The sequence below is a fragment of the Oreochromis niloticus genome, linkage group LG23 (genome assembly GCF_001858045.2).
Source record: "Oreochromis niloticus isolate F11D_XX linkage group LG23, O_niloticus_UMD_NMBU, whole genome shotgun sequence".
NCBI classification, from domain to species: Eukaryota; Metazoa; Chordata; class Actinopteri; order Cichliformes; family Cichlidae; genus Oreochromis; species Oreochromis niloticus.
In genome coordinates, this window is record NC_031986.2 from 20,136,451 (window position 1) to 20,161,226 (window position 24,776).

General features: G+C 40.2%; 2 protein-coding genes across 3 annotated transcripts; one reads left to right on the forward strand and one right to left on the reverse strand.

Annotated features, from left to right (window-relative positions):
- The first annotated feature begins 2,031 nt into the window (after nucleotides 1–2,031).
- On the forward strand, nucleotides 2,032–6,629 carry LOC102076489 (claudin-34). 2 transcript variants are annotated; one of them, XM_025902680.1, is made up of 3 exons: nucleotides 2,032–2,479; nucleotides 3,008–3,652; nucleotides 5,151–6,629. In XM_025902680.1, the coding sequence occupies exon 3, from the start codon at nucleotides 5,356–5,358 to the stop codon at nucleotides 6,055–6,057; it is 702 nt and encodes a 233-aa protein (XP_025758465.1). In that variant the 5' UTR covers nucleotides 2,032–2,479; nucleotides 3,008–3,652; nucleotides 5,151–5,355; the 3' UTR covers nucleotides 6,058–6,629. The 2 variants fall into 2 exon arrangements, with proteins under 2 accessions (XP_025758465.1, XP_005452356.1); XM_005452299.4 differs by having other exon boundaries at nucleotides 2,032–3,652.
- Nucleotides 6,630–7,612: 983 nt separating this feature from the next.
- Nucleotides 7,613–22,229, reverse strand: sumo1 (small ubiquitin like modifier 1). Its single transcript, XM_003446534.5, has 5 exons — nucleotides 22,083–22,229; nucleotides 21,620–21,694; nucleotides 11,985–12,062; nucleotides 11,770–11,841; nucleotides 7,613–9,962 (listed from the first exon to the last, which is right to left on the reverse strand). Exons 1-5 carry the CDS (start codon nucleotides 22,092–22,094, stop codon nucleotides 9,894–9,896), a joined length of 306 nt encoding a protein of 101 aa, XP_003446582.1. The 5' UTR covers nucleotides 22,095–22,229; the 3' UTR covers nucleotides 7,613–9,893.
- Between the last annotated feature and the right edge of the window lie 2,547 nt (nucleotides 22,230–24,776).

Below are 24,776 nucleotides of genomic sequence, written 5' to 3' on the forward strand. Positions count from 1 at the left end.
CCGTCATGTGAGTCATTGAGGTCACACGGGTTGACGCATGAATGGCAGGTAAATTACTGGGAAGTGATCCCAGGACTGTACTACAGGTGGCTGATAGTTGGTGTCATAGGCCACCACGTCTGTTCAATGATCGTTATTTGCAGATGGCCTCCTTAACGCCTCTCTCAAACTTTAATATCAGACAAAGATAACCCGAATAAATGAAAAATGCAGTTTTTAAATGATCATTTCATTTATTAAGGGGAAAAAAGCCTAACCTACTTGGCTCTGTGTGGAAAAAGTAAGTGCGTCACAAACCTAATAACTGGTTGTGCCACATTGGCAGCAAGAACTGCAATCCAGTGATTGTGATACCTGTCAATAAACCTTTGACATCACTGCAGAGGAATTTTGGCCCTGTCCTCTTTGTAGAATTGCTTTAATTCACTCACGTCAGAGGGTTTTCCATTTGAACTGCCTTTTTAACACCATACCAAAGCATCTTAATCTGATTTAAGTCCAGAGTTTGACTCGGTCACTCCAAAAACCTTCAGGTCTTGAACTGATGGTCGGACATCCTCCTTCAGAGCAGAATTCATGATTCCATCAGTTACAGCAAGTCGTCCTGAAGCAGCAAAGCAACTCCAGACCATCACACTACCACCACCATGTTTGACTGCTGCTGTGATGTTCTTTGTTTGAAACGCTGTTGGTTTTATGTCAGATGTAACAGGACTCAATTGTTCCAGAAGGTTCAGTTTTTGTCTCGTCAGTCCACAGAATATTTTCTTGTGGATCATCAAGATGTTTTTGGTAAATGTGAGACGAGCCTTTAGTCAGCAGTGGTTTTCTCCTTGAACTCTCTCATGGACGCCATTTTTGCCCAGTCTCTGTCTTATTGTTGAATCATGAACTCTGACCTTGACTGAGACAAGTGAGGCCTGCAGTTCTTTCAGTGTTGTTTTGGTTCTTATGTGACCTCCTTGAGTAATTTTGGAAGGTCGCTCGCTGCTGGGAAGGTTCACCACTGTTCCAAGTCTTCTCCATGTGTGGATAATGTCTCTCACTGTGTTTCACTGGAGACCCAAAACCTTAGAAATGGCTTTGTAACCTGTTCCAGAGTGATAGATGTCGCTGACTTTGTTTCTTTAAATTGTGGTTGGTGGGTCAGACAGGTTCTGTTTAAGTGATTTCTAACTTAAGCAGGTCTGGCAGTAACCAGGCCTGAGTGTGTTTAGTGAGACTGAACTCAGTTTTGGTTAATCACAATTAAATTCAAGATTTTCCCACAGGGCCAGAAAGGTTTGAATAAATTTTTTTTCCCTTAAGAAATGAAATCATCATTTGAAAACTGCATTTTGTGTTTACTCGGGGTACCTTTGTTTAATATTAAATTTGTATGATGATCTGAAACATGTAATTGTGACAAATATGCACAAAAAAACAGGAGGAAATCAGAAATGAGGAAGGGGGGAATACTTTATCACAGCACAGTATGTTAGGAATGGTTGTTTGGCCTTTCCTATGTAAAGATCTGAACACTCATCGCATATGTGCACAAATATGAACATTATCATTAAATTTAAGCACTTAGAAGATCTATGGGCATGAAAATTGGGAAAAATGTAAATTAAAATAACTGGATTTAACTATTACTGTAGCAAGCAATCGACAATTACATCTTGTACTTAAACATACCTTAAACTTAACTTGATGGCACTAGAGGAAACAGGCATGTTTTATCATCGGCTGTGTGCATGAGTAATGATGTCTGCACACGCCTGAGTACAGGAAAAAAACAAGTGACTCACTTAAAGCAGCATTTTGGGCTTCTGTTACAGGTTTTAAAGCAGCATCTGATAGCTGTGTCAGATTACCTGTGAATAAAAAGATTAGTTAGGGACCGATAATATTTAAATAACAAAGATATTTGGTTTTGACCTTTGAAACAGTCGCATGTTGTTTCTGTTTGTTTTGGTTGGGCTGAGGTAAAGCAGAGGTGAAGAGAAGTCTGTCATTCAGGAACCATAACCAGCCAAAAAAAAAAGGTGTCTTTATCTGTTGTTTACTCAGTGTTTCAAATATTATATATTATCCATTTTTATAGCTTTGCACCGTGACGTTTCACAGCCACTCCTGTCTGTTATCGTCTCTAAGGGATCAGAGCTTTTTTCTCCTTCCCAGACCCCTTCACCTTAGTTCACTTTTATTTATAGCGCATTGCACAAGCTTCATATTGTAAGGTACATATGAGAAGGAAACCTCAATAATCAGCAGCACTTGGTGACAGCAGGGACTAAGAACCCCTTTTTAACAGAACAGAAGCAGTCACAGGGAGAGGCAGCCATCTGAGAGATCACCAACAAAAAACAGGTCAAAGCACTCTGGAGAGAGTGGGCTAAAGTTAATGACCTGCAGTAAAGGAGTGGAGGAAAATATCTCAGTGCATCATGGGAAGTCAGCCTGAGTGTAAGGCAGCACAGCCAGGGGATGGTTCAAGGTCAGTAATGTTGCTGTGAATGAGTCACTGCTATAGTCAAGCCTAGAGATTCGACTTTACTGTAAGTCCTCTGCTGTTGCTCTGATCTTTCTCTTCTTATTGGGAAAGAGAAAGAGAAACCTCCCCTCCATCAAACAGAAGAAATCATCATCTTCATCACGTTTCCATGTCATTAAATTGTATTTAAAGGGAAGAGAAGAGAATAATAATGTTCAAGTAGTGGTACTGATTAGTGTGGTGCTATGCTTAAGAGATACAGTAATGTGCAAAATTCTTGAACCATCCCTCGTTTCTTTATATGTTGCAAGGAAAATTGGAAATAAGTGCAGGATTTATTGAAACGTGCAAACATACATGTAAATACAGTATATGGGTCAAAAACAGAGTTTGTACAATTCTATAGTCAATATTTGGTATGTTGACCATTATTTTTCACAAAGTCTGAGCTTCAAAGCTCTTCTTTGGATGTTTCTGCCTTTTGTTCTCTTCTCTGTCCACATGATCCCACACTGCTTCAATAATGTTGAGGTCCGGGCTTTGGGGAGGCCAATCCATGTGTCATGATGTGCGTGAGTAGAGGACACCTAAATGCAGACTGAAATTACTGGTAGGTCAAATGAAAAACTTTAAGCATACCTTTGATAAACAACCGAGGAAACAGTCCAAAAGAAAAACATGTATGAAAAAGTGGCAAAATCCAAGGAGTTAAGAAAAACCACAAGAGCAGGAAACCAGATACAAAAATAACTAAGAATATCATGGGGAGGAAAACCAAACGTACTGACAAAGAATAAGTTCAAACTGAAGCTAACAAGAAGTGACTGTCAAAATAAAGCAGGAAGTGAGAAGAGAGAATAAAACGGGGAAATGCAGATAGTTTCATTTACATTTCAAAAAAACAAAAAAGCCCCAACAAAGAGCTGTGAAGTGATCTGAAAGAACATAAAGACTAAAATGACTTGACCAGTAGCAGCGTCTACATCTAAACTTTTATCCTGTCAATCATTTACAGCTTCGCAATCGTGACCAGAAGCTGTATCCAGGTTACCGGTGCACGATGAGGAAGTGCTGCAGGGTACCTGTGAATGAAAAAGCCTTCCTGTTCGGCAGTTTTAGTCTGGTTTTCCTTCCCTGAAGGCGACTTGGGAGGTGTTCCACGAAAGCACCACTCAGGTATGTAACAAAACCAAGAGTTTATCTTTAAACGCTGCAGTTTTTTAACGGATTTCAATGACCTGATGTCTTCAAAACCTGCTTTCATCACATGCTGTGTATAATAGATGTGAGGAACAAGTGTCGGTAACATAAGTGAGGGTAATTTGCAGGGCTTTAACTGTTGAATGTTCATTTCATCAATACTGAGAGAAAATGGTGTGTGTTTTCTTTCTTTACCATCATGTAGAAAGTTCCTTTAGTTTTAGTTTAAATATTACAAAAAGCGAGATACACATAATGTTTGTTCATGGTGTTGTATTTAAAGCCTTTAAGCATTATCTAAAACTCTTTTAGTTGTTAGAGGAGAAACAGAAACACAGTTAAATCTTTAAAAAGTGGAAGCTAAACAAGGAAATTATAGCAGTTTAGTTGGTGTCAAGAAACCAGACAGAGATGACATAGGTCATTATGTACATTTGACTGTGTGCTTAGCTTCATTGTCAAATTCATTTATGGAAGTCAAACAACTCTGTGAATAATCATAAAACAGCACCTGGACACTATAAAGCGGTTTCTCACCGTGTAAGCTCATAAGACTGCATATCACAAGGTTACAGTGGGCTTAAATGGGGCCCAGTGAAATTCAAAGGTACTTATCGGTGTCTATAGTTTATAAATTAACTAAAGCTACCAAAAGAACAGCTATGATTTTATGTATCTACAGCAGATGAACAGTATCTGAAAGTGACGTCTTTAGAAACAGGAAAAAGCTGCATTTCAGTGGTGTTGGAGACCTTGTTAATGACGTGACAATGATCGCAAACACACTGCCAATGCAGTAAAATCATACCTGGATAGACAAAAACACAGTGGAACACTATCAGTCATAGATCGGCCTCCCCAGAGCCCGGACCTCAACATTATTGAAGCAGTGTGGGATCATGTTGACAGAGAACAGAACAAAAGGCAGAAACATCCAAAGAAGAGCTTTGAATGTCCTTCAAGAAGCCTGGAGAACTATTCCTGAAGACTACTTAAAGACATGACAAGAAAGCTGCCTAAGAGAGTTCAGACTGTGCTGAAGAATAAAGGTGGTCACGCCAAATAATGACTTTCAGGCTTGTTAGAATTGTACAAACTCTGTTTTTAACTTATATACTGTATTTACATGCATGTATGGGCATTTTTCAGTAAATCTGTGTCCATTTCCCATTTTTCTAACAACATATGTCCAGGCAATTTAACATTTCAGGAAATCTTTCTTGAAATAAAAGTGAAAGATACAAAACTAACAGTCTTATATATTAAGATAACTTTGAAGAATTTTCACACAGAGATACTAAATAAAAATGCCTACAGGGTACTTAAAAAGGAAGCACATATGGTATTTATAGGAAGTATGTCTGCACTGAGATGGTGAAGAGGAAGATAATCCAATTGAAATGCTGCCCTTTAGTCTTTGTTGGTGGTGCTTTGTTGCTCACTAACAGCTGTGCTTGTGTTTCTTTCCTCTCAGAGGGAGCTGCAGGTGCTTGTTCAGGAGGTAACCCAGGACACGAAGGAGGAGAAAACCCTGACGACTTGTGAGACGAGAACAGAAACAACAGCAAGACTGTGCTGGAGCACAGAAGAGTGAAACATGACAGAGGTGACATCGCCCACCTTCCACCTGTGTTCGGTCCCCTGTTGACACCTTCTGTAGGATCAGGAAATCCAGAGCTATGACCTACCTGGCTCACACAGGCCACGCCCAGTTTGGTGCTCTCGGGCTGGCCTGTTTGGGATGGATGCTCACCGGCGTGGCTCTTGGACTGATCCAGTGGAGGGTGTGGCAGGTATCGGACAGGACGGTGATCACCTCCGGTGTGGCATGGGTCGGACTCTGGAGGGTCTGCTTCGCCAGCCACACCGTGGTGAGCGAGGGCTTCAAGGTTATGTACTGCAGGTACATCATCCTCACCGATTCCTTCACACCACCTGAGATTGCTGCAGGTCAGGTCCTCATGCTCCTGTCTCTGCTGGTGGGGCTTTGTGGGAACGCTAGTGGTGTTTACTCCATGAGGATCGTCTACTTTGGGATAGGTAACAACTCTGCGGTCCGCCGCGGCTTCATCCTCACGGGAGTGCTGTGCCTCCTCGCTGCTGCGATATCACTCGTGCCTCTCCTCTGGAATCTGAGCGCTGTGGTGACCAATCAGACCATCGAGTTCCCGCCCGAGTTTAAACTCCCCCCAGCACCTGAATCTCAGCACGTGGGAGGCGGCATTGGTGTCGGGATGGCAGGATCGGTCCTGATGATTGTCTCTGGGATTATTTTCTGCACATACCGATTACCAGAAAGGCCTCTGAGAGAGCAGGTGCACCAGGAAAATGACACCCGGGGGGAAGATAACCCCACATTTGAGCTTCAGGAACACTTATGAGGAGTTTGTGTGTGATAAAATAGACAAAAAAAGGTTTTTGCACAGACTTTACACTCGTTTCTTCCTTTTTAACTCCTCGAATGTTTACAGTGACTCATCTAGTTTTATAATCTAAAGGAGGATGACTCATCTGCTGACAGCAAACACCCATAACGTCCTCACCTTCATGCCCGAGAAGGAGGCAAATGAAGATAACATGTTTCTTACAAAACAGACAACTCTTTAACTTATGGTTTAAAATTGGAGCCAAAGAAATTCATGTTCATGTTCACTGTATATACAAAAGCTGTTAAGCTACTTTAAAAACTGCATTGATGCGTTAATAACGCTCATCTGCTAAATCGCTGAATGTAAATGTTACACAGTGTGCTGAACAAATTATTGTGTGCTGAAATTATTTTATTACACTTCCTTTTCAGATTACGTCACATTTTCAGTGTTTTATTGCACCTCAACTGAAGTAAATGTGAAAGTGAGAACACTGACGGGGGTGTGTACAGCGATACCTTTAATCTGCGGATTTCTGAAAACAGCTCATCAATAAATTAAACACAAACATGAGTCACAAGAAAGGCACTAAGTGTCCCATCTGTAAGCTGTGCTATCGATGAATGTGGTTGTTTTGTCTCAAACGGGAAAATTCCCACCGCTGCTCTTCAAAGGTCTAAAACAGTTTGCTATTTAACCCTCTTAATATTTTATTCTTGACTGTAAATACAAATGATTTTTACTGGTTTCCTTCTGCTCAGTCAGTATCTGACGTTTTCTACTTCCCTTCATGCTTTTGTCATGTAAGCTATTGTTCCTAATTTTATTCTTAAAACAAAGAACATGGTACAGTACATGGTAAATTACAACAATAAACAATATAAAAGAAAATGTTTTTTAAAAATTGGGAAATTATAAAGTATGTGATAAAATGCAAAAAAATTATAAATAATAAATAAGTAAAAAACTAAACTAGAAAAGTATAAACAAAATGAAATGCAAAAATATAAAAAAATATTGCCTACATTTTTAAATATTTTTACTAAAGATATAAAGAAAATAGCAATTACAAAAATTTAAAGCAGAATATAAAATTTATAAATTCCTAAAATTAAAAAGTCTAAAACTAAAATGCTAAATTACAATAAATACATAATAAATAAAAATATCATGTATGATGCAAAATGCAAACTATTTTAAAAGTGTAAATTATAAATATAAAAGAAAATTAATTTTTTTTAATTTTTTTATATAGTTTTCTAATGGGCTCGCTCAATTTGTGTCTGGCTCTTAAAGCATGTAGTGAGTTCACTGATCCACTGCTCAGTATGAACATCCACCACTGGAACAGGACAAATATTATATGAACAGCATAACAGGACCACTTTAAATTATTGGACTACAACAAGTGCATAAAGCAGGCACACACACACCAAAGTTTTGTTTTTAAATATTTTATTCAAAAAAAGCCAAAAGCTCATCTCCAGAATTTCAAACCATCTGTATCAATGTTCCTCGAGTGGCGGACAGTCCCGTCACTTCACCGAGATCGGCGTTATGGCTCAAATCACAGCCCTGTACGTCTGGGTGGAGTTTGGGTGGAGCAGATATATCACCAATGCACAAAAAGGACAAATTTCAAACAGCCGGCCAGGTTGAGAAAATCTCATCTACCTATTTTTTTTTTATGCACACACCTCTGGGGAATGACAGCCACTGATCATTACTTTATTTAACGTTGTTTTTCTACTATGAACTCTGAGGTGCTGCTTTAACCTGATTTAAATGTGAGCCAGAGCTCTGGGGCTGCGTTTACCTTCAGGAGGAACTTCATACAGTACACAGATTAAGAGTTTCATTCCAAAACCAGGAAAGAAAAGCTTTAAAAACACGCGCCGACACCACAGCAGAAGACCTTTCTTTGCACAAAACTGCCAGAGGACTTCAAAAATCTCTGTGACTGTCAGCGAGTAAAACGTGTCTATAACAGGTTTATATTTTCATACATAATTACAGAATGAAACCCTTGAACATATTAAAATAAAGACACTGGAGATATACATGGCATATCATTCACACACACTAATACTGAATACAACATATACACGTAAAAGTCATTTAAAAATGGGTTCAAATCTGAAGTAGTTTCATTTCAGGTTGGTTATTATCATCTTACAACATGGTGCAGTTTAAGAAACATGGCACACGGAGGATGATCAACACAAACTCTTATGTTGTCCACTTCTTATGGTGGACTGTCCACTAATCCAGCTGTTTATGAGCCCTGAATGTCACACAAAACATGTGGAATGAAACATCTAACCTGTTTCTTTTCTCCCCAAACATGAAAATGAAAGCTTAAAAGGAACAGTTCATCCAGAAATCCCTGACTATCACCACGCTTTTTTTTGTGCGTTTCTCAGATGCTTCACACGTACTGAATCATCCAACAGATGCTGAACATCATGTCTCAGTTTTCCATACAGTGAAAGATCCCAAAAAAATGTGGCCTGCTTCATAAGCCTCATAATTTCCCTTTAAAGGTGGTTAATTTAAATTATTCTGTTTAAAATGACCCAAAAGCTCCCTCAGAATGTAAAGAAACAAGTCCTGCGTGTTGTGTTTATAAGATGTCAACTGAGGCTGAACTAGGGCTGAGCTGTACTTTGACATTATACCAGTTTCTACCACAATATGGGTGCAGTGAGTCAGTGTGGCCTTTGTTTAGTCAGATAAATTATTAAGAAAACTTTTTTCTTAACAAACAGAGAAAGCCTCTGAGGAAATGGTGACAGGACTAAAAAGAAATAAAACACTGCCCCCTGGTGATGAAAACTAAATTCTGCATGTTTGAATTTGACTTGAATTTGACTGAAATAGATGAGATTTGTCTTAAAAGTAAAACAAATAGATGATGTTTCTAAAGCTGGGGTACTGTAATAAATGATCATGATTATAATTCAATCATAAATTGAGCCGTTGTGAGTGACAGCAACCAGATGTGGGTCGCATGTTAACGCCAGGTGTTAATACAGCATGTGTTTCAGCTTCCTAACCAAACTGAGGATATGGTACTCCACCCCACTGACCAAATATGGTGATCCCATGGTGGCTACAACCCCAATATTTAGTTTCTTTTCCAATATAACCCAAGTAAACTGCTTGTGTATGTACTGTGTAATGTACAAATATAAAGGATATAGGCAAATTTTTTACTCCAAAGATCCATGTTTACTGGATTATAGAAGGCAAATAGCATAAGACCTCAAATCGGGCATTCTCAGCACGATCAGAAACAATCCAACCTGCTAAACTTGACAGCTTGCTCCAACCTTTTGTCAGGAGGAGTTACATTTAATCTATCTTGGTAAAGAGGTGGGGCACATTCAAAAGAAGATGATCAACTCAAACCTTCAAACTATCAAATCCCATACCGAACAAAAAACAGCGAGTACTCAAAATAGAGATTAACAAGGAAACCTGAAACTCGAGGGGTGAACTGAAACAGAGCAAACCTTTTCATTCTGCGTGAACTATTCCTTTTTCTGCAGCTGCTTATTATAGGATCATTTATTTCTTCTGATATAACTACAAGGATGATTAAAAACAGGAAGGAAAAAGAACGTTTTTCTTGGTAAATGTGGGCTGAATTCATCCCTGCACTTCAGAGAACCGGTGGTCCATGTCCTCAGCCTGTTTGCCAGCCTGCCCACACACGCGGAAGCCCTAATTGAGTCCATTTTGATCCAGATGGTTTGAAACTGAACAAAAATACGTACATACATAAAAAATAAAATACAAAATAAGTAAAAGAGAAAGAAATAAAAGGATTTAGAAATGTGGGAGGTTTAATCGTTCCAAAGTCCGCCAGTCTGTTCTTGATACACCTCGATGACGTCCTCGTCCTCCATTCCCAGCTAGCATTAACACACAGCACAGAGACACGTTTTAGTACAACAGTAATTCACTTCCTGTTATTTGCAGCTCACCAAATCCTGCTTCACATCCAACCCCAACCCCTTCTTCACTACGTCCATGAACCTTCTCCCTGAGACTCGCCCCCACCCACTCCTTTGATTTAGATGATTGACCCCAGGTATTTAAATTCATCTACCTTCACCTTTCCACTTGGCTCTTTCTCTAATTCAAACACACGTATTCTGTCTTGCTTGTACTGATTTTATTTCCTCATCTCTCCAGAGCACACCTCCACCTGTCTGGGCTCTCTTCCATCTGCTCCCTACTCTCACTACAGGTCACAGTGTCATTTGCAAACAAACTGACCTCATCTGTCAACACGTCCATCAACCCTACAAACATGGTTCTCAGAGCTAATGCCTGATGTTATTCTACTTGATGTAATCTGTTAGTGCAGTGGATAAATGCATAGCCGCATTAATACATCAGAATGTTTTACTAACATAAAAAAAAAAAAAAAAATCATTCAAATATGTGCTTAAAGTATTCATAATAAAGTTTAAGGGCCATGCAAACAAGTTTTACACAAGTTTCCAAGGGAAAAAACAAATAAAAACAAAAATAGGAAATCATGAAATGGATTTAAGATATGAGAGAAACCTGGAAAGAACTGGAGCGTTCACAGGGCTGCAAATTCAAACAATTACCACAGTGTAACACAAAGTCAGTTAAACTTCAGGGATATCAGTGTGTCCAGTTAGGAAGCAGAAACCACCCTGAATCCATTTCAGCTGCTTTAATGTAACTGTTTAGCAGACTGATTTCTCTCTAGTTTAGCTTTGTGTTAGTGTCCTTGTCACTGCTGGTAGCAGTGCTGGAGACCTGCAGCCCATTCAGAATGATCAGGTAGTCCAGCTCCTCCAGGACAAGACAAAACAGTTTGTTGTGTCTTACAGCACAGTTTCAAGAGTGGAGGAGATAATCAGGGGATGGGCTGTCACACAAGCAGAGGTGGACAGTTCAGTAGAAGAAGACCAATCCAGCAGCAAGACGACCTCCAGCGAGCTGTTGGTGAGCATGTTTCTGACCAACAATCAGAAACCAACTTCATGAGGATGATATGAGGGCCATGCACTCACAGCGGCATGCAGTACTTGCTAGAAAACACCAGAACTGGCAGGTCCTCCTACTGGTGCCCCGTTGCCTTCACAGACAAGAGCAGATTCACAGTGAACACAGGTTACAGATGTGAAAGTGTCTGGAGAAGCCGTGGAGAGTGTTATGTTGTCTGTGGCACTGTTATCCTGCCACTGTTTGGCAGTGGGTCAGTGATGGTTTGGGAAGGCAACTCCCTGGTGAAAAAAAAAAAAAATCATCTTGCGACGTCCCATCCTGGAGAAGCTGGACTACCTGTGCAACCTGAGGCCTGCCACCATCTCATGCTACCAGCAGTGATGAGGCCAGTAAAAAATCTAAACTATAGAAAAATCATTCAGGAGGAATAAGGAGAGAGTACTGGTCTGTGTCCATCATGTGCTAAACTGTCTTGTTGTTTGCTCCCCAGTGTACCTGTTGTCATTTTGATTTTACTATGTTACACTGTGATGATTCTTTGTTTTTTTTTTAACAGTGAATAACAGGGTATTAAAACACACATCAGGAATCCAGATCCAGGACAGGTTTATGGAAACTTCAGTAATTTAACAGAAAGGATGAAGGAACATGCATCTCTACAGAAAGGAGGGACTCTGGATAAATGTGGGGAAGAGCTTAAGAGGACAGTAAAGCCTAAAGATGAAAGGTTACCTCTTTGGGAGTCTGGTTGTCTGCGATTCTCTGTCCTTCAAACAAAAACCTTAGCGTGCTCGCTGGGACGCCCTGGAGGGAAAACACAAATGCACAGAGGTTGGGTTTTTTTTGTTTGTTTTTTTAAAGTGACTTACTCCTGAGCTCTCAGCCCTCTCTGTGTGTGGCCTGGAGTCAAACCTGTGTCACTGAGTAACTGGGAGTGACTGATTTACCTGTCTCTGGCTGTATGACTCCTTCAGCTTCTTTAGATGTGTTGTCATTTTCACCTTAAAGTGGATTTCACTGCTGTCCTGTGGAGGCAAGCAAGGCAGTGATAAGAAACACAATCCCAGGAACTTTATTGTGTTTATGAACCGCCGCTTGCCTGAAAATAACCTTCACTTTATATTGTGTTAAGTCAGATTCCACAGCGCAGGCGGACTGTAACACTTAATAACTTGACTCCGTGTCATACACTTCTTTGTGCTTTTCATTGTAAAAGCGTTTCCTAGCATGAATTTTGCTACAATGTCTCAAAGTTTTTACAGGATTTGGTTCACTGGTGTGTCAAAGACAAGAGACTTTATTGAAATTTTCCACTTCTAATTAATACTTTGTTAAATTTTTCAACTCTTTTTTTCCAGTTATTTCAGAAATCTAAATGTTTTGAGAGTCTGACACAGTTTAAAATATTCCACATCTCCACAGGGTCAGCAGCCTGAACAGAGAAACCCAGCCCTCCCTCTCCCCAGCCACCTTCTCCAGTTTATCAGAGGGAACACGTGAAAATCCCACTCTAGCGGACAACAGTGCCTTTTATATGTACGCAAACGCGCGTTGCAACTTTTTATCTGGTGCGCGTCTTTTATTTTGACAGCGAATGCGCACCTGCGGACCACTTATGTGAACCCCTGGATATAATCGTTTCAACGAGTCCTGGGTTTGTCCCTGGGCCTCCTCCTGGTAGGACTTGACTGGAACATCTCACCTGGCTCCTTTGGGCCAGGCACGCACCTCTTGATTTTTGTAACCTCACATGTTGTGCTGTTTCCACCACAGCCGGGTTGAAGCCACAATTGTGCAGTCGTGTTAGTTTTTACCACTGATAACCTCAGAGACACCCAAACTACTATTGAAACATCAGAAATCACAATCAAGTTGAAGCCTTGATTGTCAAGTCAAAGTTTAAAAACACAGACTTACATTTTTCCATCCATTGGGCAGTAGTAGGGGAGGCATATTTGAACTATTCATGGCAGGAAACATTTTTATGACTAAAAATATCACAACACCACATAGAAATGTACAGCACTCGCTCACTTGAAAGGTGATGTGCCGACGCTGCCTAACAGAGTCTGTGAAGAGATGGGAATAAAAACTATCCGAGTTTCCCTGAACCACTCGTGTAGTTAGCTTCTAGCTTCTAAGCCCCAGCAGTCATACTATTCTTACAAGTAGAGCTGGGCGATATAAGATTTTTTCATATCACGATATGTTTTTTTTATTTCAGGCGATAACGATATATATCACGATATAAGCCAAGTAACTATATTTGTAAGATTTAAATGTGCCGTTGCTCACAAGTAAAATGTGAAATAATCAGCAGCTTGTTTTGATTTAAATATTTATTTCCCATAATAAGTTCAACAGGGTAGATGTACTTAAGGAACATGAGACTTCAGTTTCAGATAAATAAAGGCAAATACTGCAAACTACACAAAAGGCAGCCGCTAAAGCGTTTAAGTTTCAAAATAGAACAAACAAAACAGACCACTAAATTGTCAATTTCACTTAGAAACAAAATTTTAATTCTAAAAATAAATCTTAGTTTGTTTTACAGAAGAACAGACAAAATTGACTAACTTTTGTCAATATCAAATAAACTGAGAAACTAAAAGGAAATTCTCAATCTCTCCTTGTTGTATAGCTTAGCTTTTCAAACACTTTTAACAGTTACTTTAGTCTGACAAAAGCCGAATGACGAATTAGCGCTTTCAGTCAGAGATTGAGCATGCACCGCTTTATTGTATTTCCAGACTTGCTTTCGGCACAATTTACAGTGCGCTACTCTGTTTTTTGTCAGACTTGAAATAGCCGAAATACTTTCACACTACGGAACTTCTGTGGCCCTTCCATTCGACAATCTCTCCGGCATTGGAACCATCATCGGTTTTCTTTTCGGTAACCTTCCGTCACGCTGTCGGTTGATTTTTCTCTAGTCGGCATCTCATTTCCTTCATTACCCGGGCAGCCCGGCTGCAAAAACAAATAGACGTGTGCCTTTGCACTTGTGCTGTACGTCACGTGACGTGACGCTGCGGCTGTGATTGGTTCGGCTCTGCGCTACTTAATTTGGATTGGCTGTTCTTTTTTTTTTTTAAGAGGACAAGGGAGATGAGGTCTATCGCAATAGTTTAATTTTTCTATCGAGAAAAAATTATTTCGCAATACATATCGTTATCGTTCTATCGCCCAGCTCTACTTACAAGCATCAGCTTGTATTCTCGCTTGTCTGGAAACCGGTTTCATTAAACATGCATATTAATCACCCACTATTGTCCTTTCCATTTTTGGTGTGGCGTAGGACCTGGGTCATGCCAGTGACAGTAATATTTATCTTTAACTTTGTCTATTCTGTCCTTTGATGAAATTGTTGCCAAGTATGACTTAGCCCGCAGCCAGTTCTTTAGATATTTACAACTGAGAGATATTATTAGAACATAGCAAATCAGTCCTTGTCCATTCCTGGCGTATCAACACTCGAAGAAATGATGGTGAAAGATTGCCAGGGAAGGGGCTTGACTTCTAAAGTGTATAATGAACTGGTGGCTGCCTCGCCAGAAACATCAGTAAAAAAGCTTGAGTCCTGGGCCGTTTATCAATGCCCAAGTACGCGAGTACGTACTCGCGTTCTCGGTGAGTACGTACCCGCCGAGAACGCACGGGAGTACGTACCCGCCGAGAACGCACGGGAGTACGTACCCGCCGAGAACGCACGGGAGTACGTACCCGCCGAGAACGCACGGGAGTACGTACCCGCCGAGAACGCACGGGAGTACGTACCCGCCGAGAACGCACGGGAGTACGTACCCGCCGAGAACACGAGCACGGACTCGCGATATGTACAATTGGAACACCTGTGTACGTGATGATGTCACAGGTCCGGAGTTTTTACTGCCGTCCCCTCCTAATTTAACTGTGAGTAACATGTTATGAAGCTTAACTTTAATCACAGCCAAACCGGTTTACTCAGGAACAAATAAAACACTGAAATAAACCAAACATTAACATTTAGAAGTGATCTAAGTGACTTATATATCATTTTCAACCTCAGTAGTGAAACCTCTATTAATAAAAATAGTGTACATGTACATACGTGTACATACCTTAATAAAAAGAAGCAGGTGAGATGTTAGAACGCTTTTATTTCTATTGTAGTGGACACTCAATACTATAGACAGCTGCTGGAGTTTCTTTAACCTGAGTAGTGAGAAGTCCGCGAGCGGGGGGGGGGGGGGTTGAAAACGATGTGCCGGGAGTCCGCTGTTGAGTTTTGGACGAAATGCATTCTGGGATATGTAGCTGTCCCAAGTCCACACCGATGCATGCTCGATAAAACGGGCGGATCGAGAACACATCCGGGACTTTTTCGCGTTCTCGGCTTGATGCGTACTTCGAATTGGAACAGTACTTGGTCTCCGACTGATGACGTATCACGAGTACACGAGAACGCAAGTACGCACAAGTACGCATATTGATAAACGCCCCTGGAGAGAGGACTTACAGGAGAACATCTCCATTGAAGAGTGTGAGAGGGCTTGTGCCAAGGTACAATCTTAAACAGTGAACACTCATTTAAATTTCTTGCAGTACAACTGGTTAAAGCGTACTTATATGACTCCAGTCAAACTTTACGCTTTCTACAGTACCATCCTGGATGTTTGCATAAAATGTGACGAGGAAAAGTGCACGATTTTCCCCTGTTTGTGGCAGTGTCCTGAAATTAGGAAATTCTGTGAAGAAGTAAAACAATGCACTGAAGAAATATTAGAAATAAAAATACATTTAGAACCTAAACTTTTTCTGCTGGGTATTTACCCAGCTAATTGTAACATAACAAGGAAGCATCGGCTATTTTTAGACATAAGGCTGCTGATGGCCAAGAGAATGTCTGCAATTGCTTGGAAAGAGGTGGATAGACCATCCATCCATCCATCCATCCATTCACTTCCGCTTATCCTTTTCAGGGTCGCGGGGGGCGCTGGAGCCTATCCCAGCTGTCATAGGGCGAGAGGCGGGGTACGCCCTGGACAGGTCGCCAGTCTGTCGCAGGGCCAACACACAGGGACAGACAACCATTCGCACTCACATTCACACCTAGTGGCAATTTGGATTATCCAATTAACCTATCCCCACAAGCTGCATGTCTTTGGACGGTGGGAGGAAGCCGGAGTACCCGGAGAGAACCCACGCAAACACGGGGAGAACATGCAAACTCCACACAGAAAGAACCCGGCCTGATGGTGGAATTGAACTCAGGACCTTCTTGCTGTGCGGCAACAGTGCTAACCACCGCGCCACCGTGCTGCCCGTGGATAGACCAAGGATGGGTAAATTGATTTCAGAATTAACATCAACTCTGCCCTTAGAAAAGATCACCTACGCAATCAGGGGTAAACAACAAAGCTCTGATAGCATCTTCAAAAAACTTTCTTGCAAATAAAGGCTTGCCCGTTTGGTGGAAGCTTTTGGAGATGACTCATAAGTGGCCCTCTGCAGTCCATTTGGGAATATGTTTATTGCTTGGCATTGAACGACTACTTTGTAATTTACGTGTAACGTATACCTGCGACTGTGAGTAATGTATGGTGGGAGTCCCACACAGTTACCCCCCGCCTTTTCTTTCATTTTTATGGTGATATATGTACTACTGCAGTATGTGTAGTTTGTAGTGTATGTAAGTTTAGTTACTTGTTTTGTTATGTTTTAGTGGTTGTGTACAGGTGTTATGTTTGAAAATAAATAAAGACACTGTCAGAAAAAAACCCATTGTCTTATTGTGCATTTTGTCTCATTTTGGGAAATACATTATACTCATAATACATGAAAAGCAAGGTGGAGGAAGTCTAAAACTATAGAAAAAGAATAATTCCATTATTATTTAAGATGTTTGATTTCACAGTTACTGTCATTATGGTGTACAGCATCGAGCCTAGCCCTTAAATAGACTGTGATCAGATCTCAGCAGCCTGAACACAAAGTTTTCAATATGCTGAAGGCTAAAAAAACACACTTTTACAAACAGAGACAGAGTGTAAAAAATATAGAGGAAATGTCTTTAGCCATTAGGGTCAAAGGACTGGGATAGAAACATGACTGACTGTCATTGTTTATGTTGTAATCCATTAAGTGCCAATCATCCCTACATTATAGTTGTTAAAGCTTGTAGTGAAACTTATAAAATCCTAAAATAACTGAACATTTTCAGACAAAACTAAGCAGCAAAAAATAGAACACGTTATGGAAACCAATTGAAACTAATTTCAAAGCAAAAAAAAAAACATGATGTGAAAATGATGTGCTCACTGAGTGGCTAAACTTCTTTGTGAGGAGGATTCATGGGATTTATCGAGCCTGGAAAAAATTTGAGCTAAAACAAACAGATGCTCAGCTGCTGTAGGAAACTGTGTGGTTATTAAAATCCACTGTGAAAGAGAGGAGGATGACCTTCCTCAGGGTGATTTAAATGCACCTATACGTGCGGCTCTTTCCACCCAGAAAAATTCACAGTTGACAGCAGAGATGCGAATCCAAAGAAAATAAAACTACGAGGATACATATCCAAGTAGGGCTGTTCGATATAACGATATATATCAGATGACGATATAAAAACGCCTATCGTTTCATTTTACGCTATCGTTTGTTTCGTGGTGTCGCAAAATAAACTGTTTACGGCAATATTTTTTCATTATTTTGATGGTCACTGTAGTGGCTATATTAATTTCCTAAAGTTCTCTCTTTCTCTTATATTTAATACAACCACACTACAGACGGACAAGTGCTTGTTTTTATGCGTTGTCGTTAGCAACAACGACGGTAAAACCACCTCGTGTCCGCTTGTTTATTTTCCACATAAACCTTTCACAATAAAGCTCAAGATCCTGTTGAGACTTTTCAAAATAAACTGAATCACGTGAAAGATGCAGAGTATTTACGGATGAGAAGCAAAAAAGAGCCGTCAGGTGCTAAAAAATAAATCTTAGACTCAAACGTTAGAACAGGCTTTTCTCCGCAGCACGCTGTGTAATAAATACTCACAAAGAAAACGGCGGCCGTTACAACCTATGTCTAAAAATGTATCGTTTCATGCATCAGTTAAAACACTTGACTCCAGGTACGCGACGCCCAGCTGGAAACACTTCACGCAAGTCGAGCTGCCCGACATTCACAGAATTTACAGAAAATGTTACATTTTTGTGATTTATATTGTTATTGGACGATAGATGTCTTAATATCGGGATATGAGATTTTGGTCATATCGCACGGCCCTATATCCAAGCTTGCTTTGTGTTAGCGGGCTTGACAAAGCCTAAACGCTCTTCCAGAGATAGTGGGTGTCATGACACTATCATCTTTCTCCATTAACTCAGGCTTTCTGCTTCACCCTCCTCGCATGTTAACATAAAAGGGACTGTTCATTGTGTCATTTCACGCTTCCTCCTCACAAAATGGATCAACTGAGCACCGTCCACTCCAATCAGAGACGTCATCACTGAGATCTTTTCATTAATTAGTGAGTTCATGAGTTACTTTATGAATAAATATATCCATTTTACCACCCAGTGTGCTTTCAGTCAGCATATTAACTGCACATTAGAGCTCTGATACTCAAGACTGCTCAGTATGTTCACATCTGACTGTCTCCAATAACGTAATAAAGGAGGAAATCTCTGCTTTGTTGCCAGGCCAAAGTTAAATTATCTGTATTGATTGAACAGAACTATGTGAGCAGCAACCTCCCAATGTAACCGCTCAGTTTTCTAATCCATGCCATTAACTGCAAATCCAGCAGTGTAGAGCAGATTCAGCAGCATTACGGCCTAACAAAAAGACATACAGAGTCTCTGCATCACCGACTGAATTCATTTAAATTTCAGAATTAAAGCGATGCACAGTTTGCACGGCTGTAACCTTTTATGAAGGCTTCACAGAACAGAATTGCTACTTTCTTGTCAATCAGAACATAGACCAGTTTGCACACATCAGAATGAAACTTAGGTGCATTTACTCACAATGAGACTGTAAGGTATAAAGCATTACAAAAAAAAAAAAAAAGAAGGATATTTACATGTAATAATAGAGGAAAAATCTGTCTATATAAATATTCATAGTAAAAAAAAAACCCCACCCCAAACTGAATAGGATCTTAAAAATATACTGCACAGCAATACAGCAGCCAAACAAAGCAGCGCACATTCACCATTCCAGACATACTGGACTGTCCTACATATAAGGTCAATTTCAGAAATTTGCCTCATGCGTATATGGAGAAGGGCAGGGGTTACTGTGAGGGGTCACATCTCAAGGTGCATGGCAGACCATCTTTGATGGCTTTGTGGCCAGCATCTGTGACATTCAGTGGTCTTTTTTGTTTTGTTAATGCCACACAAAGCAAAACAAACATAAAAACTTCGACACTACACACTAACGGTTCACTACAAACACGCTAAATATCTCAAATCTCTCAACTTGCCGTTTTCTTTTTCAGCACCATCACTCCCACAACTTCCCCCTGTTCCTCAGCAACCAAATGCCATGTGTTACCATATAACTTTTTCAGGAAAGTCATGTTTTGTTTTGTTTTCATCTCAAGCACTTTCTGCGTGCGAGCGCTGAATATCTAAGAAAAAGCATGGCATCAATTATTTATCACAGCTCTGGTTTTATCAACTCAAAGTCTGTTTTCCCTTTCAGAAACACAACAGAGAAACAGATTTCCCTGACGTTTGTGACATACAGGTGTATATCGTAGGGCTGCAACTAAAGGACTATTTTGGTAGACAACTAATCTGCCAATTTTTCTTTGATTAGTCAGTTGATCAATGACTATTTTAATAACTCTTATCTCCACTTCCTTTGGGCAAACCTCCTGTTCTAGGCTCCAGTACTTCAGCTGCTCAAGCCTGCCCACCTGTGAATATCACCCTGCTGTCTTGTCCCACAGCAAATTAAAATAATGACCCAGGAAACATTTGTTCACATAAACAAGCTCATCTATACGTGCTCAATGCCAGTTAAACTGTTTGACTATATACATAATTAATTACTGATATGGGCAAAACCACAAATTAACTACCTAACATTAGGTGGGAGAGGTTTACTATTCACAGGGGTGCACGTAAGTGGTCCGCAGGTGCGCACTCGCTGTCAAAATAAAAGACGCGCACCAGATAAGACGTTGCAACGCGCGTTTGCGTACATATGATTTTCTGGAGGACAGACATTTGTTTAGAACTCTTAAAGATGTCGAAGAAGCAAGCTCCTTTAAGCAATTACTTTGGTGTTCCTCCACCTCCAAAGAAATGTCAGGAGTCCGAATCGCAAAAGAAGCGCGTATTCTTGGAAAAGTGGTTGAAGGAGGTGAGCTGGCTTCAAACAAATGATGAACGCACAGAGATGTGGTGCAGAATATGCTGTGAAAATCCCACTCTAGCGGACAAAAACAGTGCCTTTTATATGTACGCAAACGCGCGTTGCAACTTCTTATCTGGTGCGCGTCTTTTATTTTGACAGTGAATGTGCACCTGCGGACCACTTTTGTGCACCCCTGACTATTCAGAATAAACACTAATATTAATGTGAGAAGAAAAAAGACAAACTAGGAGACAGTGTAGCTACTCCTGTTTAAAGGTTTACTATCGCATTTCACTCATTGGCTAACAAAACATGTTTGCTTAGCTAGCATCACCCTAAGAAGTTTCCAACAGGTAAGCTAACATAAATATTAGTGTACAAACACTAACATAAACAAGGTAACAATGCGACACACTAACTTAGGTCCCTAAAACTGTCCCAGTCAAGAGTTGAGGTCACAGCTCCAGGGTGCCGGCATTTTAAATCCTCATGCACTGCAAGTGCTGTCATGTCTTTGCACAGTCTGCATTTAAATTTGTCTGTTTTCTGCGTAATGCTTCCACATTGTTTACAATAGTATATTGTCTCATTAATGCTCTGCCTAACTATAAAACTATGTTGTAACAACCCTTAAAACATGGTTGAAGATTGTTTCCCCCATCTCTCGTTTGCTTTTAAACTTTGCCTTATCACTCGTTAAACACAGCGATACCAAAAGATAATAAATAGCCAATAATAGCCGATAACCTCAATTTGCTGATAAATCAGTCAGGTTCTAAGGGTAAGTGAATAAAACAGAAAGACACCCCCCATGTATGTCAAACTTGCTTCGTAATAAAGGAACCAACTTAAAGGACCACCACCTTTGAGATATTGCAGCATCAATCAAGATAAAGCCAAATATTATATTTTTGTTAAAAGAGCCACTGAGTAGATTTATGGTTGTGGATCTGTAGTTTCAGTTTATGTACACTTTATTTACTTATTAAAGTATAAGAATCCTACGAATGCAAATATGCAAATGTTTGGTCATGGAGTGTAGCAGGATTTTGATAACAAAAAAAACTGGTTATGTCTGATAAGACAGTGTAAAGTGACAGCCTTTACTCTAACAGTCTCTCCCTCCTCCCTGGAGCTGACTCTACACTGACACTGGTACAAAAAGAAAATATAACAAAAATAACACTAAAAATATGTAAGAAAGCATCATTAATATCATCTAACACATACACACCTGACCAATCACTTTTAATTTGATGTACTCTCCATCTTTTTTATCCCCTCCGTCTTGGCTGGATGGTTTTGTCTCCTAAAAATAAACAAACAAACCGTAAATAAACAAAACACCTCCAAGCACGACACACACACTCATATATATAAATATTTATTTAATTCCAAGCCGGGCCGACACCCGAGTGTCACTGCTTTGGAAAACCATGTCACTCTGTTTTGTAACAGTTTCTGTTTCGTATTACTGCCAACAACCATTGCTCCACAGCAGAACTTTAAATAAGAAACCAGAGCTAGCCGCTAGCGGCTAAATAAGCTGTGACTTCAGGCCCGAAGCTACACGAGCTAACAGCTAGCATATTAGATAACTCGATACGAGGCAGCGGGCATAAATAAACAGCAAGCAGCCTTTTTCCGTTTTCTGCTGGTGATAAAACAACACAGAGCCTTCGGAGCGCATTTCTTACCGTATCTGACATGCTTTTTCTCTGTGTGTGCCGAGGAAAATACACTGACAATAGATGAAGCGTTAGCTCACAGGCGCAGCTCCGGGTTGATGTTATTCGACAACCGGAATTGACGCATGGGGTTGCTTCTTTCAAAAATAAGAGTCTCTCCAAAGTGAAGCACAGACATGATCGTTTAATTTTGAAAAATATAGTTGGGGTCGCTAATCTTTACTCTCAAAAGAGCTAATTTTACCCTATTTTGACTGTAAAAAAACCAAAAACAAAACAACAACAAAAAACACACTTGAGCCCTACAATAAAGCCTATTACATATAAATTACCTTGTATCAATGTTACTAATAGGTGTAAATGATTAAAATGTATTCCTATCTTCTTTATTACCAAATAAACTGAATAATTGTGGTACAAAATATCCAGTAAAATGCTCTGCAAACCACTTTGAGCCCTACTTGTGATTTTACAAATATATAAAATTTGACATAGGCTACTTTTACAAAAGAAAAAAAATAATTTTAATTTCAATTTAAACAAAAAAATTTTTTTTTTTTAAATGCCAGTTTTGATGTAATTTTGACTAAAGTACAGATGTAGATAAACCTTGCTGGAAGTGAAAGAAGCCAAATTTGTCCACATACTTAGTTACCATTTTTCTTTCTTTAACCTTATGGATCTTGAATTGTTAGCTGAGAAGACCCAAGGCTTGAGAATTCAGCGAACAGGCTGCACATTTTTACAATCATAGAATATGAAGAGTTCCTTACACTAGTGCTGAATAAAGTTCCAAAAATGAATATCCACTGATCACATTTATATAGTGTTTTGTTGTTATTTTAAAAGAAGAGGAAGCCATCGGAGATGGGTAAAAAAAGAAAAAAGAAAAAAAAAGCCATATGTAGCGCAGGTTTGTGACCCTGAAACTGTGGCCTGTTGTTATGAGGCCAGGCTATGGTTTTTCTGTCCAAGAAGGCTGACCAAGATAAAGCCAGCAAAGGTCCACATATTGGACAGCTGTATTATAACCAGTGTTGGGACTAACGCGTTATTAAGTAACGCGTTACAGTAACTACGTTATTATTGTGGTAACGAGCACGGTAACTAGTTATTATGCCAAAACCAGGAACGCGTTACTCGTTACTGGGATTTAGATAGGCTCGTTACTCGTTACTTCGTGTGGTGGCTATCGGAGCTTCCACAGATTCAATAACATTAGCAAGTGGTGGAAGCCAGCAGGTGGATGAAGGAAAAGGGAGGCAAGAGGAGAGACCCGAAGCGGCCGCCGGTCCGCGTGTCAGGTGAACTGAACTTCAGGTAAGAAGTTATGACCTGCAGTCTATCTGAGTCAGATATAAACCAAGTTTAGGTGGAGTTTATTTTCGGTATGCTGACATTTTCGTACTGCGTGCTAGCTAGCATGACGGAGTTTCTATACAGCTGTGTGGGTGCTATGTTACTGATGTTGAACTTTATTTTGTTCATACGGTTAATTATTAGAGTTTCCAACCGTCCCCTAAAAAACAGAATCGTCTGGTATTCAGAGAAAATATTACGCGTTTCGTACTGAGGTGAAAAGGAACACAGTTTGTCCCGGACTTCAGCTACAATGAAAAAGACACAAAGCTGAAGCTGCACAGCTGCCTCTTCTTCTCTCATTCTCTCCCGTTTCTACTTCAATCACGAAACTGATCAATGATCAGCTGATCGGCTTTTCTCTCTTGTTTATTTATCGCCCACTTTGCGCCAGAAAGAGGAAACCAGCGGATGTCGCGTTAAACAACAGCAGCACGTTTAAGCTTGATCAGCTGTTGTTAGAATTTATTTAATATTAATTTCTAGTATCAGCTGATGTTTGCTGGAGCCACAGCTGTAAAGCTGCTGGTCATGATATCGGTTTGGTTATCTGGTGAGAGGGAAACATGCAGATGAAACCAGGAGATGTCCTTACTGAATCATCAGAGCTGAACAGGTGATGGAGAAACAGGTTTACCTTTTAGGTGACATGAACGAGTTGAAGGGAAGTTATGAACTGTTTCTGAGAGACAAATAACACCAGGATCCTTTTCTAAGTAGCTGACAGCTGGTAACTGTGCAGGGGCGGGTCTAGCAAAGTGTTGCCAGGGGGCCAGGTAGGGCATTAACAGGGAAAGGGGGACACAAGGAAATAGTTTTCTTTATTATTCTCATTTAAAATGTCTCGCTTTTAAAAAAATAATTATCTGAGTCTTACAACAAACAATTGATAGATTGATACATATATACCATCAGAACAGTGTACATCACTGTCACAACAGTGTTTATTTTCATTCAAAGGCTTTATGATTTTTCCTATAATGGTGGGCCGGTCTCTAGTCAAAATGCCCGGGACGATTTTTTTGTCCCAGTCCAGCTCTGTATGCAGCTCATCTGCAGTCTGGTGTTACCTACATCTTCCTATTCAGAAGGCAGAATTTCCAAGTTCTGAGTACAATCAAAAGCACCACGACTGCAGTTTTTGTGTTGGATGTAAAAAGCAGGCTAGAATCATGGCGGCGGTCAACGACGGTCCAGGCGTGGGATTTCTCTCGTGGAAATGTGCACATTATTTTTTCCTTTCTATTGGTAGGTGGCACAGTGCACTTGTGGCAAGTAAGCAAGCTAGAAGACTGGCAGTCTGGCTGGGTATCCAGTTACGGAAGCAACACATTAACAAGAGAA

Excerpts from the sequence above, each read along its gene's own strand:
- LOC102076489 (XM_005452299.4), top strand. The coding sequence starts at position 5,356 with ATGACCTACCTGGCTCACACAGGCCACGCCCAGTTTGGTGCTCTCGGG.
- sumo1 (XM_003446534.5), bottom strand. Across the intron at positions 12,063-21,619 it reads AATTAAAAGTGATTGGTCAG|GACAGCAGTGAAATCCACTT; the intron begins GTGTGTATGTGT and ends TTGCCTCCACAG. Across the intron at positions 9,963-11,769 it reads ACAACCAGACTCCCAAAGAG|CTGGGAATGGAGGACGAGGA; the intron begins GTAACCTTTCAT and ends TGTTAATGCTAG.